Below are 26,962 nucleotides of genomic sequence, written 5' to 3'. Positions count from 1 at the left end.
CTTTTAATAATGTTAACTATAGAATAATAAATTATATTTAGAACAATGTCCTTTTTTTAAACAAGATTTAGTTCTTGAAAAATATTTCTAATACTACATGCCTACTTGCTTCCAACGTATAACCATCATCCGCCTCATACGTAAACATTTCTCATATTTGATTTAGACTAAGTGCCTGGTCCTAGAAATAAAGAAAAGTTTTAAGTTTAGGAACAAACTCTTTCAAAATGTATGGGCCCCAACAAAGCAGAGCTTTTTAGAAGTATGGTATTATATAACAGATGGGAGTTTAATGAAGTAAAGCACAGTTTGTAACAGGTTCATTGTTTCATATGCTCTGGATCACTAAATTGGCAGGTAGAGATGAAAGGTGCATTAAAATGGACGTCCCGAAAATTATAGAACTCCCTCAAAGGAATACAGTCTTTAATTTTGAATTATGCAGCTGATTTTAATGAATTGGAAGTCATAATGCATAACCTGTCTCTGATGCAGGAAGGAACTGTGAGCTATGTAAGGATTACTTTTTCCGACACGTTGGTGCAGATCCTTCCGCCATTGATGTTTGCAAACCCTGTGATTGTGATAAAGTGGGCACGAGGAACAGTGGCTTCCTTTGTGATAAGGTGAGTTTTCGGTATTGAAGGAAAAGAATTGCTCGCTTTCAGAAACTAATTTGGGCGATGTTCTACCAGTGAAATTGAGGTCTGTGTTTATCAGGAAGTCCTAGGTGTGTGTGTTTGCTTTTCTAAGACATGGTTGCTTTAGAAGTGCTCCCGTGCAACTTTTAATGTGAAGTATTAAGGCTATGTACGCAGGTAGTTCTTTGCATATAAGAAAGGCTCGTTTTATTTTTAATTTTAAAATTGTCAAAATATTGAGAGGGAGATGATTCCAAGTAAACTAGGAAGTGAATTGAGTATATGTCTTGGCATTATGGGTGCATTAATATTAATAAAAGTTACTAAATAAGAATGGTTTCTCCCCGAAGTTCCATAGAAAATAGTATAACAGAGGTCACTTCCACATAGATCCAAATGGAAATTATGATAGCCGTACTTCTAAATTTCTTATTCCTACCTTCTCTCTTAATACAATGGATTTTTATAATTTTATACTTTTTCTTTTTTTACCAATATTACAAATATTGATGTTTGACCTACGTGAATACAGATTCTAACTGACCTGGGCCTATCTAGCAAGGCCTGCCTCAAGTCAGAAAAAGCAGTTCAGTATTTAAATGTGGTATCTTCATCTGGAGCGTTTTACCTGTTCTGATAGTACTAATATATAGCAATATGTAAAGGGCAAATTTACTTTAAAGAATCAATTCAATGATTGTATTAATTTTTAATAATTACATATTCCCTTGTAAATAATTGAAAATGCACTGGCTAGAAATGTAAGCCCACAATCTAGTTAAATTTTTTTTTTAAGTTACAGCATGAAGATACTAAGTTCAAGGCAAAATATATTGGTCTTATAACTTTCAGCATACATTAAAAACTGCTTTAACAAATAAAAGCCAAATATAAAGTAGGCCAAAATAAAGTTTTGAAGAACTTCAGAGTGACTGTAGTGTGTTAATAAAAGAACATTATGTCTTATTGGAAAGCTGAAGAGTAGAAAAATCATTAACAAAGACAATTTCTACTATTTTTATTTTTTGATATTGAAGAAATAGTTTCTGAGAAAGTCATATTACAATTTTACACATTTCGATCAGTAAAGACTGAGTCTTTACATATATCCTCTTTACAAGTCTGCCAAGAATTTTCAGCATGGATGTCTTTTGCTTGATATTCAAATCTCAGCTCAAAGATTGATATATCTTTTAAGATACCTTTACTGACCACAGAATTACAGAACATTTTCAAATCACTTTCTTTTACATTACCCCATATTATTTCCATTAAAGCCTTTATGAAGTTAATTTACTTCATCTTTTTCTGTCCAACATAAATAGAACAGTTTCAGTAATATAATGAGCACCCAATAAGTATTTGTTTAATAAATTTTGGGTGACTGAAAAGAGTATCTGAGAACTGAAGCTCATAGTCAGATGGTCATTTAGAATGATTATCACAATATGAAGATTATATAAAATTTTCACTTAAATAATTTTTATCCCTGAAGATCCAAGGTCAAGGAACTTCAGTGTATAGTACTGAAAAAACTGTGAACTAAAGTTCTACTTCCCAAAGTGTAATTTACATGTCTGCTTCTAAAAAAAATTCACTTCAAGTATAATAATGTACACATAGCAGACACAAAAAGAACAGTAAAACTTATACCATGAAAAAATTAATCAAAATAAAGCAAGACTGACTATATTAATATCAGGTAATGTGGAGTACAAACAAATAAAATTTCCAGAGACACACAGATATTATGTAATGATAAAAGGATCACTTAAGCAAGAAGACGTAGAAATTCTAAATGTCTATGTACTAAACAGTAGAGTTGCAATATATGTGAAGAAAAACTGAGAACTGAGAGGATAGATATTAAAAAAAAGAACTTCAACCTCTCAAAAATTGATAGGAAAAAGAAAATTATCAGAACTCAACAATGTCTTCAACCAACAAGATCTCACATCTAATGAACAGTCCACTCAACAACAGCAGAATAGATAAACGCATATACCAAGACATTGAAGGACATTAAGCAAACTTCAATAAATTTAAAAGAACTAAAACCATACAGAACATGTTCTTTGACTACAATGGAATTAAAATAGAAATCAAAAACAGGTAAACAAAAAATATCCCCAATCACTTGGAAACTAAACAACACACTTCTAAATTATTCATGGGTCAAAGAGGAAGTCTCAAAGGAAATTAAAAAGACAGTGAACTGAATGGAGATAAAAATACAAAATATTAAAAATTGTAGATGCAGGTAAAGCAGTGATACAAGGGAATTTTATACCATTCAGTGTTTCCTTTAGAAAAGATAAAGTCTCAAATCAATAATCTGAACTTCCATTTCTGGAAATAAGGAAAAGAAGAGTGAAATAATCTCAAAGCAAACAGAATAAATCATATCATAAAGTTAAGAGCAGAGATCAACAAAATTTAAACAGAACAATAGAGAAAACCAATGGAAAAAATGGATCTTTGGAAAGATAAATAAAATTTACAAGCATCTTCCAAGACTGACAAAAAAGAGAAAACACAGATTACTAATAACAGACATGAAACAAGAAGTATCGCTACACATCTTTATAGACGTTCTAGTATAATAAGGAAATAACTACCAACAACTCTACACACAAACATTTTACTACTTTGGTGAAACAGAGCACTTCCTCAAAAAATATAAACTGCCTACTCACCTAGCATGAAATCAATAATTTGAATAGCCCTACAACTATTAAGGAATTTGAATTCATAATTTAAAATTTACAAAGAAAGAAATCTCCAAACCCAGATGGTTTCACTATAAAATTCTACCAAACACTTAGAATAATTAACATGAGGTCTGTATCTATTACAGCAAAATCAGAGGAGGGGTGACTTCTTAAGTCATTTCATGGAAGTATTATCCTGATATCAAAATCAGACAAAGTAATATACAAGTTACACTTTTCAAAGTAATATACAAGTTATTATAGCAAATGCCTTTCAAAATCCCAAAAAGATCTTTTTGTAGGTATAGATAGTAGGATGCTAAAATTTGTATGAAAATATTATAAGATAAAATATCTTGGAAATAATGTTTCATAAATGTATAGTATTTTATATATTTTTATTTTATATCTATATATTAAAGATAAAATATAGTATTTGCATATTAGTTTTAATGTAGCTAAAATAACTTCAAACAAGGGATTAAATGGGGGGAATCACTTTATGCAATTGTGAGGCTTATTATATAGTTATATAAATCAAGATTGTGTGGTGTTGGAGGAAAGGTAGACAGATCAATGTAATAGAATAGAGAAATCAGATATAGTCCCATATAAATATGACCAATCAATTTTTGATGAAGGTATAAAACAATTCAGTGGAGGAAAGATAGTCTTTCAACAAATGGCCCTCTAGCACTTGCATATTCACAGAAATTAACACGAAATGAATTACAGATTTAAGTGTAAAATGTAAACAAATACAACTTTTATAATATGAGAGAAAATTTGGGGATATAAGCCATTTTAGAGTCCTTAGACATGACACTAAATATATAATCCATAAAAGAAAAATACTGATAAATTAGACTTCATCAACATTAAAATTTTTGCTCTCAAAAGAATCTCTTAAGAAAATGGAAAGGCAATAATGAGGGAACTGGATGTAATGAGCACTGGGTGTTATACTCAAAGGATGAATCACTAAATTCTATCCCAGAAACTAATAATACATTATATGTCAACTAAACTGAATTTAAATAAAAAATTTTTAAAAAATGAAAAGCAAACTACAGACTGGGAGAAAATTTTTACAAACCACATATATAAGAAAGAAACTATATTGAGAATATATAATAATTCAACATTTAGAAAATGACAAACATAAAACAAAAGTGCTATCTAATCAGAAAATGGCCAAAGATATGGAAACATATCACTGAACAAGATATGCAGATGGCAAATAATTCCAGAAAAAAATCTTCAACGTTTTCCATTAGGGACATGCAAATTAAGACTACAATTAGACATCACAGTGCAACTATTATTATAACTAAAAAGTGACAATTCCAAATACTGGCAAGAATAAGGAGAAATTGGATCACATATTGTTGATGGGAATATAAATTGGTGAAGCCACTCTGAAAAATAGTTTGAGTTTTAAAAGAACAAAGTAAACATTTATCATACAACCTAGCAATTCTACTCCTGGGTATTCAATCCAGAGAAATGAAAATTTATGTCTGTAAAAACCTGTACATATATTTTAATAGCAGCTTTCTTTATAATATTCAAAAACAGGAAGCAGTTAAAAGGTTTCTCAGTGGGTGAATAGGTAAGCAAATTGCAATACATCTATACCACAGATTACTACTCTGAAATACAAGAAAAAAAACCACTGACATACACAACTTGGAGTTCTCAGGGCATTATTCTGCATGAAAAAAAAAAGAGTCTACCAAAGTCATATTCTGTATGATTCCACTTATGTAATATTATCAAAACAACAAAATTATAGGGATGAAGAGACTAGTGTTTGCCAGAAGTTAGGGATGGTGAGGGAAAGGAGATGGGTGTGAGTATAAATGAGTATCACTGGAAAGATCATTGTGGTGATGGAACAGTTCTGTGTCTTGATTGTGGTGGTGGTTATACATATATACACATATGATAAAATGGCATAGAACTATATGAACACATTGTACAAATGTCAAATTCATGGTTTTGGTGGTGTACTATAATTGTGTAAATGTAATCATTGGGGGAAACTGGGCAAAGAGTATATGAGATTCCTCAACTATCTTTGCAACTTCCTGTGTATTTATAATTATTTTAAAATAAAATACTACATATGAAAGAAAGAGATAGATATAAAAAATAATCATATTGACATTATCAGGAAATAATGTTGCTTGAAGACAGTGAAGAATTATATTAAAAATTCCAAGGGAAGGCATAGTGAATATTCAATACACACTTCTAATCAAACGATCACTTCAGTATTAAGTTAAAATCTCTTTTTGTATTAATAGATGGTCAGAATGTTACCACTCATCAAACCCACATTAAAATAGTAAATATACAAAATGAAAAAAATACAAGACAGTGGGCAGCACTAAGCACAAGAAATGACAGATAATTATGATCCAAAAGAGTAAATATAAATCAAAATATATTTTAAAAGAATCTAGTGGTCTTTATGCTCTAGAAATATGCTTTCTTTAAGTAAATATTTGATGAATTTTTATTCTTAAATTATTTTTTTTTGTTTTGTTATAAATAACATTTATATGCCAACATGGCAGTCAATTTTGTTTATATTGGGTATGAAGATCAACCCATAGACAAAGAATAGGAGACAGAATGGCTATAAAATGAAAGAAAAATAATATAAAATTGAATTTCTGTAGATGGATGGGTAGATATAACTTTGAAGGTGATGAATTAAAAAGGAGAAATAGAAGAAACTTAACATGCATTATTGTCTCTATCTTTCAAGTAGAAAGTCAATAGGTATTATTAGGTATGTTAGAGTTCCAAAAAATAACCAGTAGAGAGCTAAAAATAATACAACCAAAAGTTCAGTGAAAAACTCACTGTTTTCCCCCTAAGATCAGGAACAAGAAAACAATGTCCCCTGTTATCACTTCTATTCAACACCGTACTGCCAGTTCTAACCAGGAAAATTAGGCAAGAAAATGAAATAAAAATCACCCAGATTGAAATGGAGGAAATAAAACTACTTCTATTTGTATATAACATGATCTAGTAGATAAAAAATTCCAAGGAATTCATTAAAAAGCTCTCAGAACTGATAAATAGCAAAGTTCTGCAAGGTTGCAGAATATAAGATCAATATACAAAATCAATGGTATCTCAATATACTTGCAATGAACAAACTTGAAATTAAGAACACAACTTCATTTAAATAGCATCGAAAGAATAAAATACTTAGGAATATATTTAGTAAAAGAAGTCTAAAACTTATATTCTGAAAAATACAAAATACTGTTGAAAGAAATTAAAGATCTAAGTAAATGGAAAGACATCCCATTTTCATATATTAGAAACTTAATATTGTTAATGCTCTACAAACTTATCTACAGATTCAACGCAACCCTCTTAAAGCCTAACTGGCTTCTTTGCAGACGTTTTTAAGGACATTCAAGGTGCTTAAAAATGGACAAAACAATCTTGAAGAAGAATAGAGTTGGAAGACTCACATTTTCCAATTTCAAAAAATACCACAATGTTGTAGTAATCAAGACAGTGTAATGTGGTTTAAGGAGACGGATAGATGATAGATAGATAGATAGATAGATAGATAGATAGATAGATAGATAGATCGATAGATGATAGATAAACTACAATAGAATTGAGAGTCTAGCAATAAACCCTCACTTTTACGTTCAGCTGACTTCAGACAAGGGTGTCAATGAAGAAAGAATACGATGTTGGGACAATTTCATATCCATATGCAAAAGAATGAAGTTAGACCCCTATTTCATATTACAACACAGTCGTGTTTTTCACAATATTAAACGTAGAGTTACTGCATGACCCAGCACTTTACCTCGTAGGTATATACCCAAGCAAAATGAAAATATATATCCTCACATAATCTTATTCATAACATTCATTACTGCATTATTCATAATAATCAAATGTAGAAATAATCCAAATGTTCATTACCTGATAAATGGATAAATAAAATGTGGTATAACCAATCAGTGAGATATATCCAATGAAGAAAAGAAGTACTGACATGTATTACAACATGTAGTTTGATCTCAGGAGTGGGATTAGGGGAAGGAGAGGGACAGGAAGAAATAAAGCTTTTTAAGAGATGCTGCCATATAATATTTTCGATGTACAAAAATCTAGTTTAAAAATGCATAAAAGGAAAAACGTGCTTTAAAATGTTAACATTTTTTCTTTGTTTTAAAAACACTTTTCCTGTTTACCTTTTTCTCCCCCTAATTTGCTTTGTTGATAATTTTTATAGGCAGATAGAAATAAAGAGAATTTTCATTAAATCTGGTATGTAGACAGAGAGGAATATATAGGAATCTGAATGTAGACACATTGATAGAATGGTTTTGTGAATTTAAAACCTCCACATTGTCTATCTCTAAATCACATTCATATTTACCTTGATTTTTTAAATTATTTTCTTATGCTCCAAGTACAGACACAAAGTATATGGATTATTATTAGGTGTGGAAATATAGTGTCAAGTACATCTTGGCTAAATAATGTTATAAAAGATTTCTAAAATGTTTTTTGTCATTCTCAATGGGATAACAAAATACACACTAAAAAAGTTGTCAATAATGTCAGAATTATAAACTGAAAAATTGAATTCAAGGACATTTTAAAAATTCATGCAGTTGCAATCCTTAATAATATTAGGGAACATACAAGGAAATTAGGCAGTAGTTCAAGTCTCATTTTGTTATAATAACTTAGGAATCAAGCCAGCCCCAAATGGCCTGAGTGACTGACTATGTCGTGCGCTCTGTGTTCTGGAAGGGAACTTTCCTTTTGGCAGTTGTCATTTGAAACTCAATCCAATCTCATAAGATACGGCATGTTTGCCTTATCCTTCCATAAGAAATGTTATAATTCTTCCTCATGTGAGTGCCAAGATCTTGAGAATGGCATGAAGTAATATTCTGAGTCACTAAATCCTAAAAATACAGATGCCAAAGTCAAGACACATAGAACATCTAAAGCATAATAATAGTATTATATTAATAGGAGAGGGGAAAATAGAAAAGAGTGATTACTATTATTCTGGAGTCCTTAATATAGAGTTCTTGGATCCCTGGGCTACCATGGATAAGTTTTAGGGCATCCATATGTATATTTAAATTTATGTAGTAGTGTGTCTGTGTATTTATTTGTTTGTTTGTTTATGTTTCTCTGAGGGAAGAGTTTTCAGTACCTTCATCAGATCCAAAACTATACATGAGCCAAAAAAGATGAAAATTCACAATGCTGGGGGGAAAATAGGTCCATTTATCTTAAAACCAGCCTTGGCTATTAGCACAGATACTTATAATGCAAGTTTCCCAGGATGTCACTGTACTTCTTGTTTCCTTTGAAGTCATTATATGAGTTATTTGACATCTTTTCTGAGTCAGAGGTTGACTGTTCGTTCTTTTTTTCTCATCTATGACTTAAGTTTAGAAGAACTAGATAGAGCCTCATGCCAGATGATACTTTAAAAAAAATAAATAAACGCATTCTGAGATATTGGAGTCATCCTTAAAGTACATATATAGAGAGATCCCAGTCTGTTGCTTATGCAAGGTGGGAGCAAATTGGCTCCAATCTGCCCCTCCTTTGCCCCTGCCCTTCATGTTTGCTGGTGTTCCTGGAGTACCTGCTACAGCCACCTACATAGGTAATGCTGATGATGTGAAAACACTTGAGAAAGTCTCTAGTATGACTCATGGTCTGAGTCATGTAGAGGGCATTCAAGAAATGTTGTCTCAGTGCTTTCCTGCTTGGGATTTTCTCCATTCTTCTTACCTTCCTCCTTTCTTACTTTGCTATCTTCTTGTATTTGAGAAACCATGAGTTAAGCTGCAACAGTAAAGACATTGGAGACCACCCAGAGCAGTGCTTCTCAAACTTGTCATGTGCACGTGAATATCTCCGATGTCTTTTTAAAAGGCAGATTCTGATTCAGGAAGTCTGGAGTGAAAACCAAGAATCTGCATTTGTGACAGGCCCCAGGGGATGCCATTGCTGCTGATCTATGGACCACTCTTTAATAACCAAGTTGCTAAAACACTATCAAAGATGTATATGCAAAAGAAACTGGATGTAGGTGTGTGAGAGAGAGCGGGATAAACATGAGTGTGTTCTTACGCATAAGTGTATATAGTTGGATGGGAATGGGCTTACTCTCTTCTATCTTCTGAATCCCATTTTGAAATCAAATGGTTTTCTAAGTTTTCCATATGACTGAGCCTCTCTTAAATTATAGTCGAATTGTACTCTAAGCTGTGTCCTCAGAATTAGAGAAACTGAACTAAGTGATTTTTTTTTTTTAAAAATGGGGAAAAAAACGGTAAGGGAATCTGAAAGTTGGCTGAAAACTGAAAATATAGTTGTAATTATATAAAAAGAAAGAAGAATGGTTGATTGTAATGCTCAATAAGGCATCAGTAGACTGCTGCAATAGAGCCAGAACAGAGAGAGATGATTAAGAGACATTAAAAAATAGATTAATAAGGCAGGAGACTAGGGGTTGGAATGAAATAGATGAAATAGAAAGGCACCAATGAAGGAAGTATTTCTAGGTCCAGCCCAAAGAAAGTGGAATCATGAGGAATAAGGACCCCACGCACGAAAATTGATTGTTCCGCCAGAGGGATAATTTTCAAGGAAATACATTAAAAAAATGGAGCAGAATATACTTTCTCTACATAATGTACCATTTCCTGCAGTTCATCAGTGCTTTCTCATCTGCTCAGAACTAAGTATTTGTCATCAATTACCACAACATGTCCAAAAGTCACTGTGTGAATTTTCCAGAAATATATTACCTTATATTTTGTGTTACCCACATATTAAGGTGTACAAATAGAAATAATGCACACATTTCCTTAGTGCATGAAAAGCGTGACCCCAGATAGTATGATGGATGGATATTAGCTATTCACATTATGATGGTGAAGGATATGAAAGATGGGAAGTTTACCTAGAACTTAAAGACATGAAAACTTTGGCATAAGTTGTGGTCTCTCATTCAGAGACTTAAGGAGAGATGAGTAGTAATATTTCTCTTGTAGCTGGAACGCTAAGTATTCACTGACTAATCTGAGAATGTAGAGGGCCAGATGCAAAGGATAGGAACAAAGGTGCTAGGGTATAAATGGGAAAAGAAGGGGAACATGGATCTGATCTACTGATAGAGTCTCATACTGAAGAATAACCAAGGTTACGGCAAACTTCCTGGAGGTAAAATGGATGGAGCTATAACTGAGGTGGGGTTCCCACCTTCAGCCTAATTTGAGTTACACATGTTTGAACACACCTGGCATCTCCTTGGGAATGATCTTATCCCAAGGGCTATGGTATAAAAACTTGATCAAATAATCATACCCCAGACATTTAGGGCTAGATTCAGCAGTGAAAATAGAATTGTCAGGGATGTTAGGCAATAACTGGATATTGATTTAATTAACAAGTATAAGATAATAGGATACAAGGTGCATTGCATTACTACTCGATAGTAGTTAGGATAAACTAAACAGATATATCAAATAGATCCCCAAATTACTAGTGGTCCAAACAATATAGGAGTTTATTTCCTGTTCATAGAACTCCTCCAAGGTAGCCGTTCCAGGTTGGTTGGTGGCTCTCCTCCAGAAGACAGTTCAGGGACATAGCCTACTTCCATTGTCTGCCTTCCTCTAGAAAAGGAAAAGGCAAAGTGGAGAAGTAACTTTTGCGTCCTGAAGGTCTTGGTCCAAAAAAGGAATACATCGCTTCTGCTATAGTTCTGTTGGTGAGAGCTAGTTACATGCCTACACTAGTTATGTGGAAGGCTAGAAAAATGTTGTCCCTGGCTGGGGAGCCATGTCCTAAATACACTGTGTATTATGAAAGAGGAGAATGGATCTTGGTGGAGAGCCGGCCATCTCTGCTCTGTGCTCACAAGACAGAAGGTAGCCCAAGAATGAGAAGGATGTTCTTTTTTGCGTACAGAACACAATAGCTTCTGTTTAATGGAACCCTGAGAATGGAGTACCTCATCAGCACCTTGGGGTTACCAGACCATTAACTGGAGGCAGTGCCTGCTTGGGGGTAAACCCTGTTTAGTGGCAGAGGTATCAGTGGAAGTTGGTCTGCTAAAACTGTGTCAGCACATGTCAGCAAAAGAGGACTGGATATGGGTGGGAGGAGAACCGGCTTGCATGCAAGGTGAAAACACTTGTTCATGAGCACATGTAAGAGAGAAGACTCGGCAAATGAGTGAGAAGTTAATCATGGCCTCTCTAGGTGCTTCCAGATAAGGAGGAAAGCATAAAGAGCAACAGCTCATACCGTAGATTTTAAAGGCAGTTTCAAAATATGAGTGTTTTAAGACTTTTAGCAAAGGCAACCACCATAGGATGGATGGGTGTGTGTGTGTGTGTGTGTGTCTGCATGTGTGTGTATCTTCTTGGGGTTATGATTAAAAGGTGAAAACATTTATTTATTTAGATATGAATATAAATAAAGGTATAGTAAGTTTGTTTTAAAAAATAGTCAATACATCACTGACCCTTTATATGTGTGTGTTTTTGTTTTTGTTTTATGATACTGATTCATTCAGGACAGATTATAGGCAGCCTCCTTTCTCCTGCCGACTAATGTGCTGACCCTTTCTAGAGGCAGTTGCACTCCCAGTATCAATGGTGAACCAGTGGCAAGGATGCTAGCTCCCTCAGTGTCATGCAGGACTGGGGAATATTTAAGCTCCTGGTGAGCTGAAGGACTGGTCTCCACCTTGATCTACCTGCATGAAGTTTTGGTGCTGTGCATGGGACTGCCACATTTTGAAATGCATAAAACAGATTGGCAAGTAGTTGACATATTGTTTAAAACGCATGAGGATAAAAATTCATCTGTAAAATTTCATAGGTTCTGTTTGTTATGCATTTGTCATGTGTGAAGGATTATGCCAAGCACTTTTAGTCAATTATTTCAGTCCTTACCAAAGTTGGTGAAGGTGTTGTTAATTTATCTATTGTGTAGTTATGGACATGGAGCCTCAGAGAAATTAGGTAACTCCTCCAAGATCACACAAGTAATAAAGAGGTAGAGCAGAAACTCAAAACTCGTATTGTTTGTTTCCAAAGCTCAACTTGAGGTTAGAAATGCTGGGTCTTAACTTAAATGTCTGTTAACACTGGCACATAAGAGAAACCCACAGCTGATTACTCATCTGGATATTTACATACCTTATCTAAAAGTAGGAAGGAAAGATAGCCGTTTGTTTCAGGATCATTATTCCAAATCCTACTAATTTAATCCTAACCACTAAAAAATTTCTTAATATTTGGGAAATAAAAATGTGTACATAATTGGCAAATTAATTTCTTGGAACCAATGTAATTCTCAAATGGAGATTTGGGCGATATTAAAGAGGTAATATAGCACCCTAGTGCTTAGTTTATACCAAGGATTCAGCTTATTATCTTACACATAAGCTAATTTGAATATTTTGTAAAGGTATTTTCTTTTAAGCCTGATTTATTTAGTTTCTTTATCATCTCATATGGGCACCTTCCTCTCAATATATTTGAGATTTACTTTTTCACTGGTTCAACAAACTAACATAATAGTAAGCTGGCATTCTATCATGTAAATTCACAGCAACTTTGATCACTTTCACCAAAATAAAACATAACCTTTAAACTAAAGAAGTTAACTTTCCAAACAGCATATTTCTACACACCATTAACTATAGACATACAAAATGTATTTATTCATGTTGGAAATACTTTCTAAATGTTACTGAGATATTTCATATTGATAAAGTCCAAACACCATCTTGTTAATAACTACTGTATTAATTTTGCAGCGGCTTACAATAAGACTATATTGTGTAGTTGTGCCATTCAGATAGATGACATTTATGAAATGTTCTCATTTAACATGGTGACATATACTGCGTGCATCTTTCACAAGTTATAGCTTCTAATCTCTGAGCAAAAGAGACCTAAAACAAACAAACGAAAAGATGATGCAATATGAAATTATACCCCTTTGAGAACTAGAAGGACTATAATTATAGTACTTCCTCTTAAAACCATTCAAGTATGTAACATTGCTGGGAACAACAGTGTGTGGGGAACCTCTTTACACTCTTTCCGTCTTGAACACTCAAAGTATTGAGAAAAAATGTATTCCATTCCTACTATGACTTTGAGCATGCTTCAGTATTTTACCTTTTTGCACTACTCCTCAGAGATTGTGGTGGGGAAGTTTGGAAAGCAGTTTCTCAGAAATGCCTTTTGGAGGGGAAGGGAAGCTATAAAAATATACCAGCCTGACAAATGATAGACATTGTAGAATGGAAAAGAAAACACATCTTGGTTTTACACCAGTGTAGAAGGCTTTCTTCTCAAATGAGTATTTTCAACAGCTGAGCAAGATGATAAACAGCAGTGTCACAAAACGCTTAAATGGAAACAAGTATTATGATGTACAGTATTCACCTGGCATTCTCTAATTTGTGATATTTATATGTGGCAGAAACCACTGTAGATTCATTTATTTATTTTTGAAGTAGAATGAGTATCTTACAAAGGTAGCCTGTTATATTAATGTGGACATTTCTTAAGGGAGTCAGAAGCTTAAGGAAAGAAGTATCTATACTAGAAATATATGTAGTAGTTTTTAAGGGTCCACATCTTAGAGCTGAGCTAGCTCCTAGCAGGGAAAATATACTGTGTAAAGATCAATTGATAGATAGACAATAGATGGATGGATGGATGGATGGATGGATGGATAGATAGATAGATGTATTTTTCCTTAGAAGCACCAGAAATTCTACAAATGATTAGATGTTTCATAAATGCTTTTTTAAAAAAATTGCTAAAATAAGTCTATTGTCAGAATTTACATTCATATATTTAGTAGTACGAATACCTCAATATTGACTTAGTTCTGGAAGACGATGTTTCTTTGATGCTCAGCGATGGACCTGACAATAATTTAATAAGATGCATGACTAAGAACAAAAACGAGTAAGACTGAGTCTCAAGGAGCACTTGACTTAGTGCAGTGATAGAATAGGTAGCAAGTACTTCAAGAACTAGTTCTTAAATCTTAGTGTTCATAAGAATAACCAATGCCACTTTTTAAAAATGGAGATTCCTGGGCTCAACCTCCTGGGACTTTTAATTCTATAGGTCTGAGTTATTTGTGGATAATCGAAGAACTCAACTTTGGAATAAACTGAACATATGTTGTAGAATTGTGTATCCCAAAATTCTCAGTATTTAAAAATGGTATTGCTTGATTGAGATAAATATTTTGAAAACTATGAGTATATAGGTTGTTTGTTTGTTTTACTTTAATAGAGAAGAATTTGGGGCAGGTAGTCTATAAAGAATCTATTATAGTCACAACTAATTCTCTACCAAAATTGAGTAGAAATTGCGATTTTTATAACTCCTGTTATATTTGACAGTACCTGCTGAATACATTTCAGTTACATAACAACTGACTTTAATTAATTTACTTAGTAAACAATATATCTCAGGCATACTACGATGTACCAGGCACTGTTCTAGTCAAGGTGTACATAATAGTAAATAAGAGAAACAGAAACCAGTGAATTAAATTTATCTTTCCTGAAATGTCTTGTTTACTATTATTATTCTAAAAGAAACTTTGTGAAGATTTATTTTTTTTCATTGCCAATGATAAAGCCATCTTGATTTTAGAATTTCTGTTTTTAGGTGGGTATTGTATTAACCATCAACTGTGCCCATCCACTCTCAATAGTTTCTCCTAAGTGTGGGGCCTTGCCGTGGAAGTGTGCCCTGGTTAGTCTGTTTTGAGAGTTCATGGAAACTGGATTATTCCAGACTTCAATTCCCACCGCAGATCTCTTGCAATAACTGTTGTTGGGTCAATGAAACCCCTTTTAGATTCGGTTGCCCATTCTCAAATTGGTACAGTGCACTTGGGTTCTCTAGTTTTTAGGTCCTTCAAACGTCAGATGCTCTGTGAATTCTGTCTGCTTTCTCCCCCACAGATGATGATACCATGCAGGTCTTGTGACTATTGATGGTTTGTTCCCACTTGCTACTTTTTGGGGGTTTCTGTGGATAGCTGGTCACCTACTTTTGTTATAAATATTATTCGTGGCTTTTTTTTTTTTTTTTAGTTTTGCTATTTAGTTCTGTCAGTATGTTAGGATTTGGAAAGACTTAAGGACTCTGTGACCATATAAACATTACCACTGATTCTTCTGGGGTCTTTCAATTTTTATTGCCTAACTTAGATATCTAAAGTATATGGAAAAAATGCAAGCCCAAGCGAGCTCTTGTTGTTTGCCTTCTATTGTGATGGCTCCCATTTCTCTTTTTTCAACCTACTTTATCAGTCAAAGCCTATTCCTCCCTCTACTTTTCACCTCCTCACCACAATGCTCAACCACACTAACTCAGCTTTTCCTGTACTTATCCAAACTGAGTTCTTTATGGGTAATTTAAGCCTCTTACGAAACTGAAAAAGAGGCCCTAAAGACAAGTGGGAATGAATGGCAAAATGACTCCTCATCAGGTAAGCAGCCAGGCATTAATGTGAAGCTGACTATTTTCTGAGCCAGAAGACTAATGATGGGAAAGGAAAAATAAGCAAACGAAGCACAGAGTGAGTTGATGGAATGGGGAAAGGAATGCTGAAATATCAGCCAGACAGAAATTGGACAAACGGTGAGAATGAAGAAACTCAAAGTTAGTTCCTTGAAAAGATTAATGAAATTGATAAACTCATCAGTAAAAAGGAGAGAAAATGCAAATTGCCAACATCAGAAATTGTTTATAAAAAAGGACATCACAGCATATTCTACAAATATGATATCATGAATAACTCTTTTCTAATTTGACATCTTAAGTGAAATGGACAAGTTAACATGAAACTAATATAAGAAGAAATAGAACATTAATACAAACCTAGGAAGAAAGAGAAAATCTAAATACTTCATACAAATTAAAGACATTGAATCTGTAATCAGAATTCACATTACAAAATTCCCTTTCAAGAAAGAAAACTTCAGGCCCACAGACTTCACTGGTGAATTCTTTGATAACATAAAGGAATGAATCCTATCAGTCCTACATAAACTTTTAGAAAACTGAGAAGTATATACTTGCCAAGTCATTTTGTGAGGGCTACCTAACCCTAATACCATAACGTGACAAACCATTTGAAAGAAAGTCTATCAGGAACAAAACAAGGATGTTTTCTCTTACAACTTCTATTCAGAATTCTAACAGAGGTCAGATGTAGTACAAAATGAAAAAAGAAAAGGCAAATATAGCTACAAATCCCTAGGCAATGTTTCCAGCCAGATTGCTGCCATCCAGCCCTTCCTATAGAAACTCTGGGGCCATCACTGAGGTAACATTATGTTATGAGAGACTAGAGAGGCACGGTGAGGCCCCATCATGGGTTTTGGACTTTGTTAGGTTAAGCAATAGGGAGCTACTGAATATCCATGAGCACAGGAGTGACATAGTGGTGTTCCTAGTGTGGAGGAGGCATTGGAAGCAGTCCACCCCAGTGGGGAGGAGTAATGTATCACAAGCCTTGTTTAGCATTCCTAGTACCTGGTGATAATAAAAAGCAAAAGGGCACGAGTTGCATGGTGCACTGAGTATTATATGCAACTAATGAATCATCGAACTTTACATCAGAAACCAGGGATGTACTATATGGTGACTAACATAATATAATAAAAAATAATTAAAAAAAAAAAGAAAGAGGCATTATAGACTTGAAGATGGATGCATCATATCTTATAAGTATAAGCAACTATATCTTCAAAAAAAAAAAAAGCAAAACAACCTTCACTTGATTTTAACTTTTTTTTTTTTTTTTTTACAGAGTGTCCTCTTATTTTCTGAATCTGCGTCACCTAAAAATGTGACAGGAGTATCATTATCAGAATTGCACTAGATGAAAATTTGATAGTTTATTAAATAGATAAGGGGAAAGGAACAGATTCGTAGAAATCATTCTATATGTACTTGCTGGGTACTGATGGCAATTCTGAGGGAAGAAGTGGTGCGAACTGAGAGGTATTTCTCTTGTAATGTGACCTTATGCAACTTGCAAGATGCGTACTGTGTGGCTGTGTGTGAGCAAACATTTGTTGAATAACTACGTGAATGCATGAGTTCCTCAATGGGAAAAATGCAAGTTTAAGAATTTCTATGAAAGAAAAGTCTATAGTCTCTATAAAAGAAAAGACTATTCTGAAGAATGTACTCACCGCTTAAAAGATGTCTTTTTTGCTCTCATTTGTATTTCTTTTCTGTTCAAACAATACCCTCCAAATCCACTTTAATTTTCAGGGCAGACTTCCTGTTCTTAAACTTTCGAGTTTGCTTTTCAAATTCTTACTCTGCTTGGCAACATCAGCGTTATCTCATTGGCTTTCAGTGAGCTCAGTGAGAACATGTAATCTATAGCAACTAGATTTTTTCTACCGCTGGCCAGATGAGTACATGGGAAGACATATATTTCTGCTGTTTTAGAAGTGTTGGTTTAGGTTACTTAAAATATAATGTACATTACAAAGAAACTCTGATAAATATTGACTGTGCTCACCTAATTTGTTAATTTTGAAATCATACTTCATATTTTCATTAAACACAAAAGAAATCAGGTATGGGTTATGCAATGCCTTGAATTCACCCTGATGGAATTTCATCTCTTAATGGAGATGAGAGCTGAGAAAGCTAAGATAATTATTGCAGAATCTTATGCTTTTCGACTGTCACAAATGCCTCTGTCAAATTCATGGTTTGAATTGTCACGCGATGGACTCTGTGTATCTACCGTTGCTACCTAGCCTGGTACGGCAGGCTTTTGCAGTATGGTCCAAAATGGAGAGGTCCTGAGTGTGGTCACGAGGCAATGTACAGCAGCCATTAGCAGACATCAGTGCTCTTCAGAGAAGTTCGCAAAATGGTAACTGGAGTGCTTGCCTGATTCTGCTCTGTGCATCCGTCTCCTCACAGGCACAGGCCATTACCCTGACTTCCTGCTGCTATCGTTAGATTTGTAACTGATCATAAGCAGAGTGAATTTAGCGCAGTGGCCATGAGTGTGGGCTTAGGGGTTAGGCCACTTACTACCTGTCTGCCTAAGGTTTGGTTTCTTCTGTAAAATGAAGTGTCATGCATTTCGCAAAAGGTAAAATGGCTAAACCTCCTGCTGTTGCGGTACTTCCATCATAATGGGGTTTGGGAGTAGATGAGAAAGACCAATATCAGTCAATGTAAAAATAAGTAAATTTCTTTACTAAGTAAAGTGCCCTTGAGGAAATTGGACAGTGTAGAACACTGTGGGAGTGCCATTTTAAGGAAGGGACTTGCCATTGCGTATATATAGTCAAGACAGGTCTCATCAAGAATGTGACATTTGATTTAAGACCTGAAGGAGGTAAGGGAGTTAGCTGTGTTGAAATCTGGGAGAAGAGTCATAGGCGGGGGGGGGGGGGGGGGGGGGGCAGTCTGTGCAAGCATGCTAAGGCGGGAACATCCCTAATGTGTTCCAGGAAGAGAAAAGAGGCTATGTAGCTGGAGGGGACATCCAAACCTTTCAGGATGCAAATGATTGGCCTTTTTACTTTGCAAGTGCCTGCCACACATCCGTCAAGTATTCTCAAAGGGTGAAAATGTTTGACCATCAGTCATTTGATGAATTTACTGTATTCATTCAATACCAGTGTGAAATATAGTAATTATCATACCTTATCTTTACCAACCTCTTACTGATGATCCAGAGATGATACTAGATACTTTTAGATTAATAATCTCAGTTAATCCTGACAACAGATGTAGATATAGTTATGCTCATTTTATATAAATAAACTAAGATTTAGGTAGATTTAGGGGGCAGAGTATAGTTTATACTGTGACTAGTAATTATGCTACCTCCAAATGATTAAGGAACTTACACCATTTAGTTGAGACAGGATAGGAGTGTTAAATTCTAAGGCACGATCGCATAGTGTTAGCACGCAGGATTGCAACCATACATGGAGCCCTTGGTTTCCATTTAGGCTAAGCCTTGGAAAAGTCACTTCATTTTCCTTTGGATATTATAATACCTCACAGGATTGTTTGTTAATAAATAGGAAAAATACATAAAGCATTGTAGCACTCTGCTTGCAATATTATAAGTGATTCTATGTGTCAGGCATCCTGTTGGATCCATGAGTGGTAGAAAGGTGCACAAGGTTATGGCCCTTTGGTTGCTGAGCCAAACGGTACACTGGGAAGCGGTATTTTCAGAGAGGCATATAATAATTATAGGTTAGACACTAGAAAATTGCAGGATGGTATAATACAGCAATAAAATGCTATAGGATAACAGAAGAGGGAAACATGCTCAGTATTGGAAAAGGCTGGAAATGGGTAGACATCAACTTCCCAAAGGAGAGGCCATAATGCCCAGTGAGTAAGGGCCTGCGCTCGACTTTTTCCTTCCCTTGCGTTATCAAGGTGGACGCTTGTGCTTTGTCCTCCCTTTAAGCAAATAAACATGCTGCTATTTCTTCCATTTCAAAACACTTTTGATCCCTATTCCTCCCCAGAACCCTCTTTATGGATCTTTCCTCTATCCACATTTGTTCCCTTGGTGATACTTAACTTCAAATGTTGTCAGCACACAGGCAATGTTAAAGTGAATTCCACACTCATGTTTTCAATTAAATACTCAATATCTAGCAGATGTCTCAAATTTAATGTGTCCCAAACTGATCTCCTGATTTCCTTCCAAATCTGCTTCACCCATAGCCTTTCCTATCTTGGTTAATGGCAACTCTGTCCTTCCAGTTGGTCATGTCGAAAGCCATAATATCACTTTTGAATTCTCTTTCTCTTAGCAGCTATGTATAATCTGCCAGCAAAACATGTTGCCTCTGTCTTCAAAAATATCCATAATCTTTTACTCTGCCTGTATTTAATAATTTAATAAAGATAAAATAATTTAATAATTAATGTTGAATAATTCCTTTGCTTATGTCTGTTTAGCTTTTTGTATGTCTCTCCCTAATTTCCCCCCCATATGTTGACATCTTTGCTACATGCCTATGTATACTATTTTTTAAATTTTTAATATGTCCAGGTACAACTATTCCATTTGTAGAGCCCCACCTTCTTCAAATGTTCCATCCTGTGGATTAATCTGGACCAATGGCCCTCTGGGCCTCCTGCTCAGCTATTAGCCTGAGACTTTCCACATAGCTCTGAATCTTCATCTCCTTGATCCCATGCTTTACATTGTTGTTGCTATTGTTTGTTTCCTCTTTTATCTGCTGGAGTCATATCCCCCACTAGCTTCCTGAGACAGGGAGTTATAATTTTTAAATCCTTCCATGCCTGAAAAATGTCATTGTTCTTTCCTCACTGATAACTGATAGTTTGACCTGGTTTTTAATTCTAGATTGGCAAATAATTTTACTCACAATTTGGAAGTTATGATGCAGTGTTCTGAATTACAATAATAATGCAGAACACTTCAGTGATATTTTATAGTTCTCTTATATGGAATTTACTGTTTCTGGAAAATTTTGTCCTTTTTTAAAATTTCCAGTATTTGACTACTTTATGGGATTGTATGTGATGACCCCCCCTTCCCCCCCAATTAATTTCACTAGCACGATCATGAGCCCTTTTAAATTGTAGCTTCATGTCTGGAAAAATGTTTATTTTGTATTAATTCTTTGGTAATTTCCTCCCTCATTTCTTTTCTACTTTTGTCCACCTGGAAGTGCTCTATTTTTATTTTGCTTTTCATCTCTATCCTTATTATTCTTTCTCAAGAATTGTCTCAACTTTCTCTTCCAGTCTTCTTCTTGAGATTTTTATTTTGCCTAATGTATTCCTTACTTCACAGATTGTTTCTTTTTTAAGGCTTTTTGTTTTCTATATTTTTTAGTGAATACTACTTTTACCTTACCTTTCTGGGGATAATAATTACAGGAGTTTATTTATTTATTTATTTATTTACTTATATTGAAGTATAGTTGACATACAATGTTACATAGTTTCAGGTGGGTAGCATAGTGATTTGACAGCTCTATACATGATACTGTGCTCACTACAAATGTAGCTACTGTCTGTCCCCATACAATGCTATTATAATACCATAGACTGTATTCCCTATGTTGGACCTTTCATCCCGTGACTTATGCAGGGCTGCATTATTTAATTGGGTTAGTGTAAATATATTCTACCAAAGAGCATAGAAACAGAAAAATGTTGTATCTGACTTTTTGCAAGTGTATTTTTAAAGGGGAGAAGCACACCCTTCTTACTTTCTACTTCTTGGTGGACAGGAATTAGTCTCAGAATTTAAGTAGATTTTTATGTCATCATATAAATGCAGCTGGGAGTGCCTGGGTGGCTCAGTTCATTAAGCATCTGACTCTTGATTTTGGCTCAGGTCATGATCTCAGGGTCCTGGAACAGAGCCCTGGGTCAGGCTCCATGTTCAGCGGGGAGTCTGCTTGAGGATTCTCTCTCTCCCTCTCCCTCTGCTCCTCTATGAGCATGCTCTCTCTCTCTCTCTAAAATAAAAATAAGTAAATACTAAAAAAAATAAATGAAACTGAGCTGTACAGATGTAATTTGTATTTTCAGGTGAATTTTGAGAACCTGATTACAATGAAAACTTTTCATAAAACTACAAAGCATTTTTCACTGACTTTTAAGCCACATTTTAAGGTATAACTCATTTAAAGACAGTATAATTTATATGTGTTATACAAACTTTTAGGTTAAGAAAATGGTAGTAAAACCATGTTATCTTATTAGCAGCAAAGTGTATAATCAGAGACCTAGTAGATTTTCATGATTATATATAACACATACCCACCAATAAATGCCACTTATTTTTGCAGATCAAATCAAATCTCTGTCTTGAGTAATGATCTGGATTATATGGGACTGGATAAGAGTCCAGTGGATAAGAGTGGGGGGCGGAGACGTAGCTGAGTACAAAGATCATTCATAATCTTTGCATATCTTTATGTATCTTTGATATCGAGGGTCATTATTAATCTACAATTACACCTGGTGCGTGTATACACTTCTGTTTTTCAGAGTATTCAACATTTTTATATAAATTATTTTACCCTTGTAAGTAATGACTCCAGTGTATTCCCTATATCACAGATGAGGAAGAATGAAGCAGTGTTAGATTTCTTAAAATTCCTTAATTAAAAAACCCTTGTCTACATCTTTGTAACTGAGTGTACCTGCAATGAAAGGTAAATCAGACATGGCTTCCCTGGTTGATAAACCTGCCAACAATTGTGGAGAGCTGGATTCAGTTCATGTGAAGGGAAATTGGGGAGAAATGCCAGTGACTTTATAAGAGATTTGATTTGATGTCTACACTGGCATCTCTTTTTCAAGTCCTAAGTTATTTTTAAATTTCTCATATTAGTTTCACATTTTATATGCATATGTTCCCTTCTGAAAAGTTTAGGCTCTTGATTATCTTTTTTTAACCAACATAGTATTATTTATGTATATAGTAGATAAGCATTATATATTTTGTGTATTTCATTCTCAAACAGGAGCTTGAAGAAGAAAAATACTCCTTTTCTCAGCTGTTATTTTACTTGACAGTGCTCTGAAACAAAGAACTATTTTTTACCACAATATAAATCAGCTAAATATACTTAATGTGACTACGTCATGTTACAAATGAACCATAAATATGCTGAAATATTCCTAAAAGCAGAATTGTGTGTGTGTTGCTGTTGTTGTTTTTTTAAAGTTATCAGGGTCTGTATCAGTAGGCACAAATGGTTCTATTAACAAGGAACTTTATTTTAAACATTGTTAAGACATTGACAGGATGATATTACTATAGAAAGGTCTGTCCTTAATTTAAGCACCACGTATCAAGCAAGTTTGGGTCAATGAGATAGTAGATGAGGGGAACAAAAAACAGAGAGGAAAAATTGCAAGACTAAATTAACTGCCGGCTCTTTTCTATTTTCAATCTCCACAGGACTATATTTTGATTTCTTTCTATGGTGCTTAGTGCTTAATTCCACGTTTCCCTTTTAGTCCCATGCTACTGACTTCTCTGGGTTTTATTTTCATTCAGTTCTATATATTCACCCTGCCGAAGCTTCCCATGTTTTGTGTCAGGAGGAAACATACCTTATTACCTTCTTGTCTGTTTAAAGTTTTTTCTTTTTTTCCTCCCTCCCTCCCTGTCTTGTACCTAATGAGCAAATTATCTAAAAATAGATACGTTCATCATTCTACAAAATGTTGTCTCTCCTCTAGATTGGAGGCCAGTGTAATTGTAAGAGACATGTGTCTGGCAGACAGTGCAATCAGTGCCAAACTGGATTCTACAATCTACGAGAGTCGGATCCTGATGGCTGCAGCCCCTGTAACTGCAGCACCTCTGGGACAGTGGATGGAGACATTACCTGTCACCAAAATTCAGGCCAGTGCAAGTGCAAAGCAAATGTTATTGGTATGTGTAATGCAAAAGTTTACAGTCACATCTCTATTACCATCTGGAATAAAATTCTCTATTTGATTTCTTAACTGAAGAGTAAAACAAATTTCCTTGCTCAAGGCAGGCTGGAAAAAAAAACAATTTGGATGAAATTAACTGTCTAAAAATGATTAAATTAATAATTCTATCAAACTACGGCTTGAAGCTTAGTTTAATCAACCCTTTAGAAGTTTCTTTATTTTGTAGATGCCTTAGTTCACATGGTCCCATACTAATAAGTCATAGAAAAAATATAATTTGCTTACTGCATAGATGTTTCTTTTTGAAAATTAGCACTTTTTCAAAATGTTTTACACTTAATGAGTTCTAAGCAAATCATTTTCATGCTAGTTTTCTTAATAGACCAAAATAAATGGATTTTTTTTTCAAAATATTCTGTGCTACAGGGTCCTTTGTGATAAATCTTTCCATTTTTTTTCTATTATATTTCTTTGAACTGTTCCTATGAAATGCAAAATAAGTCAACATAATTCCACAGATCATGTATATTGGTAGGGTTAGTTATAAAGGGCCACATAATTTTAATTTTGTAATTCAGTGTCAAGCTGATTATAATAAACAGCTACCTTCAGTGTTATTTATCATTTTTTTATACAAGACCTGCTTTTTTGTTTGTTACTCCCACAGGTATTTTTCAGAAATTAGATTTGATTATAGCAATTTATTACATCCAGCATTTTCGAGGGGAACCACAACCATAGAAGGACAAAATTTATCAAGTGCCCAAAATGCACTATGTACATAATGCACTTTGAAATGTTGATATATGAGAATATTATGAGAGGAAAGTTTCCTGATGAAGTGAGTCTTGTATTTTAACTGAACATGTCTTGGTTCACACAGGAAGTTTAAAAAAGACCTTTACCTTTCTATTGTCATTCAAGACACCAAGTCTTTCGTGGTTTTTCTAACACTAACCTGAACCTTATAATAATGAAAACATGCCTGGCAGTCACACACACACACAAAAATGCATACATACATGTACACATACAGATGAACATATTCAGAATAACATTTTCATTTCTGCGCTGTAAGTCTAAAGGTAATTCTTTTATCTTTTCTATAGGTAGAATACATACCTCATTTTATATAAGTCAGCCAGACAAGCATTTCATTTTACTTTACTAAAAAAGAATATGGACATGGTTAATGATATGACACAAGATTTCTCTAGTTTAAAGAAAGATTACATCAAAATCTTCAATATAACTTGCCCTTAAACATTTCAAGCATACAAAAACTAGCTTTTTGGGGAAAAAAATGAGCAACTTGTAAAGAGCAGCATATCTTTTTATAAGTGCTATCTGTGATGCTAAATGAATTCCAAGACCTTTGAATTCAATCTGTGTGTCATCCTTTGTTCTTTAATATGATATATATTTTAAATTCATGATCTGAAAACAGAATTTAAGGACAGACCTTTAAAGACAATGAAATGTTTATTTTTCTATAACAATGAAATCTTTCCTGTGATGGTTAGATCCAGAGCTTAAGAAAAGGGGGAAAATCAAAATTTGCTCTTTATTTAAACTGTTATGACTTCCCTGTCATTTATGTGTCTTACTGACCCAGCTAGTTTTCTGTAGGAAAATACAAATAGATATATTTTTGAGGATAAAATCATCATTTTGATATTCTTATTTCTAGAGTTATTTCTGCACATGCAGCATTTTTAATAAAAACATAAACTTGATATGTGTACATATAGGTTTCTTTTCCTAATGGGATTAGCAAATACCCTTATTCAATTTTACCTTGTTAATATAAAAAAAGCCAAAAATACCAGGGTATGTTGTGTTCGTTATGGAAAGCAAACTGTTAGAGTTAGCAAAACTGTTAAATCTTACTAATGATTCTATCACCAGTAAAATACATTAGCACCAATAATTTTATTAAAGTAGGTCATTCATCTAGAATAAAAAGGGAGAAGAATGTGAATTAAATGCCAAGTGTGCTAACTCGCCTGCTCTTGTTAACACCGAATGTGATGCCCTGTAGGCCTTCCTGAGTATCGTTAGGAATAGATTGCCTGTCAGGAATATGTATGGCATATTCAAATAAGCACTGCGCATATTTTTAAAACTGATATGATATGAATCCATGTAGACCAATTTTAATAGTTCAAAATGAGTCATAATTCTTGTTAACAATACAGTTATTTTTAAAATTTGCAGCAATAGTGGTCCTTTTTTATTTTCCTTATTGAAATTAAATGATATGCCTTAGGTGAGTCATTCATCACTGTTAAAGAACTTGCCTTCCATTGGAGTTCTTGAATTTTTATCCATATATATACATATATATTATGCATTTCCTTCCCGCTTAAGAAATGCTTTTCTACATATGAGTTCCTGAGTGTGTTTTTGACTGTTATTTTAGGACTAATTTTTTTTTATTGCGATCATAGCTTGAAATAAATGTTTCCATTGATTCAACCCCACATAGTCAGTTATTTAAACTCCCAGGTGTGTGGAAACTATCTAAGGGAAGTATTTTGCAACTCAGCCTTTGCTATTCAAAATTTTTTGTTTTACTCTCTTTCCTTTTAATACTCTCCCTGAAACTAACCTAAGTTGTCAGAGATTTAAGTTTAGGTGATAAAATATTTTTCTCTGTTTGTGAAATGTATATATGCACTCCTTTAAATAGAAGTACTGTAACAGCAGAATTTACTTAGTGTTTAAAGAGGAATGTCCTGAATCACACAATATGACAAGCGATGTGATTGCTTTATGAGCCAAGGAGAGCATAATTTATATTAATTGAAAATAATAAAATATATGACCATATAAAAGCATTGAAACAAAAATTGCTCTGGATAAGTTTTATTTATATTAATTATTTAAAGGTGTGATATTCAGAAGCATATATACTGTTATACAAAAATAGCTATCAGTTCAATATGTTGTTAAACATTGTAGTATCATCTGATTTCTAGGAAAATAAGTAATGTGTAATTCTTCAGTGTAGCTTTGAAAATTTACTTCATTGTCTATTCTTTTACATGAACATTTTGTTAACATAAAATAA

At 34.0% G+C, this 26,962-nt stretch overlaps 1 protein-coding gene across 1 annotated transcript in view; it reads left to right on the top strand.

The window, feature by feature from the left end:
• Nucleotides 1-26,962, top strand: part of USH2A (usherin) — a 676,313-nt gene that overhangs the window by 109,135 nt on the left and 540,216 nt on the right. The window contains exons 11-12 of the mRNA XM_026517347.4: nucleotides 496-626; nucleotides 23,689-23,884. Coding sequence (XP_026373132.2) covers nucleotides 496-626; nucleotides 23,689-23,884 — 327 coding nt within the window. The remainder of the gene's footprint in view (nucleotides 1-495; nucleotides 627-23,688; nucleotides 23,885-26,962) is intronic.

The sequence above is a fragment of the Ursus arctos genome, unplaced genomic scaffold (genome assembly GCF_023065955.2).
Source record: "Ursus arctos isolate Adak ecotype North America unplaced genomic scaffold, UrsArc2.0 scaffold_2, whole genome shotgun sequence".
NCBI classification, from domain to species: Eukaryota; Metazoa; Chordata; class Mammalia; order Carnivora; family Ursidae; genus Ursus; species Ursus arctos.
This window is presented reverse-complemented; position numbering and strand designations above follow the sequence as displayed.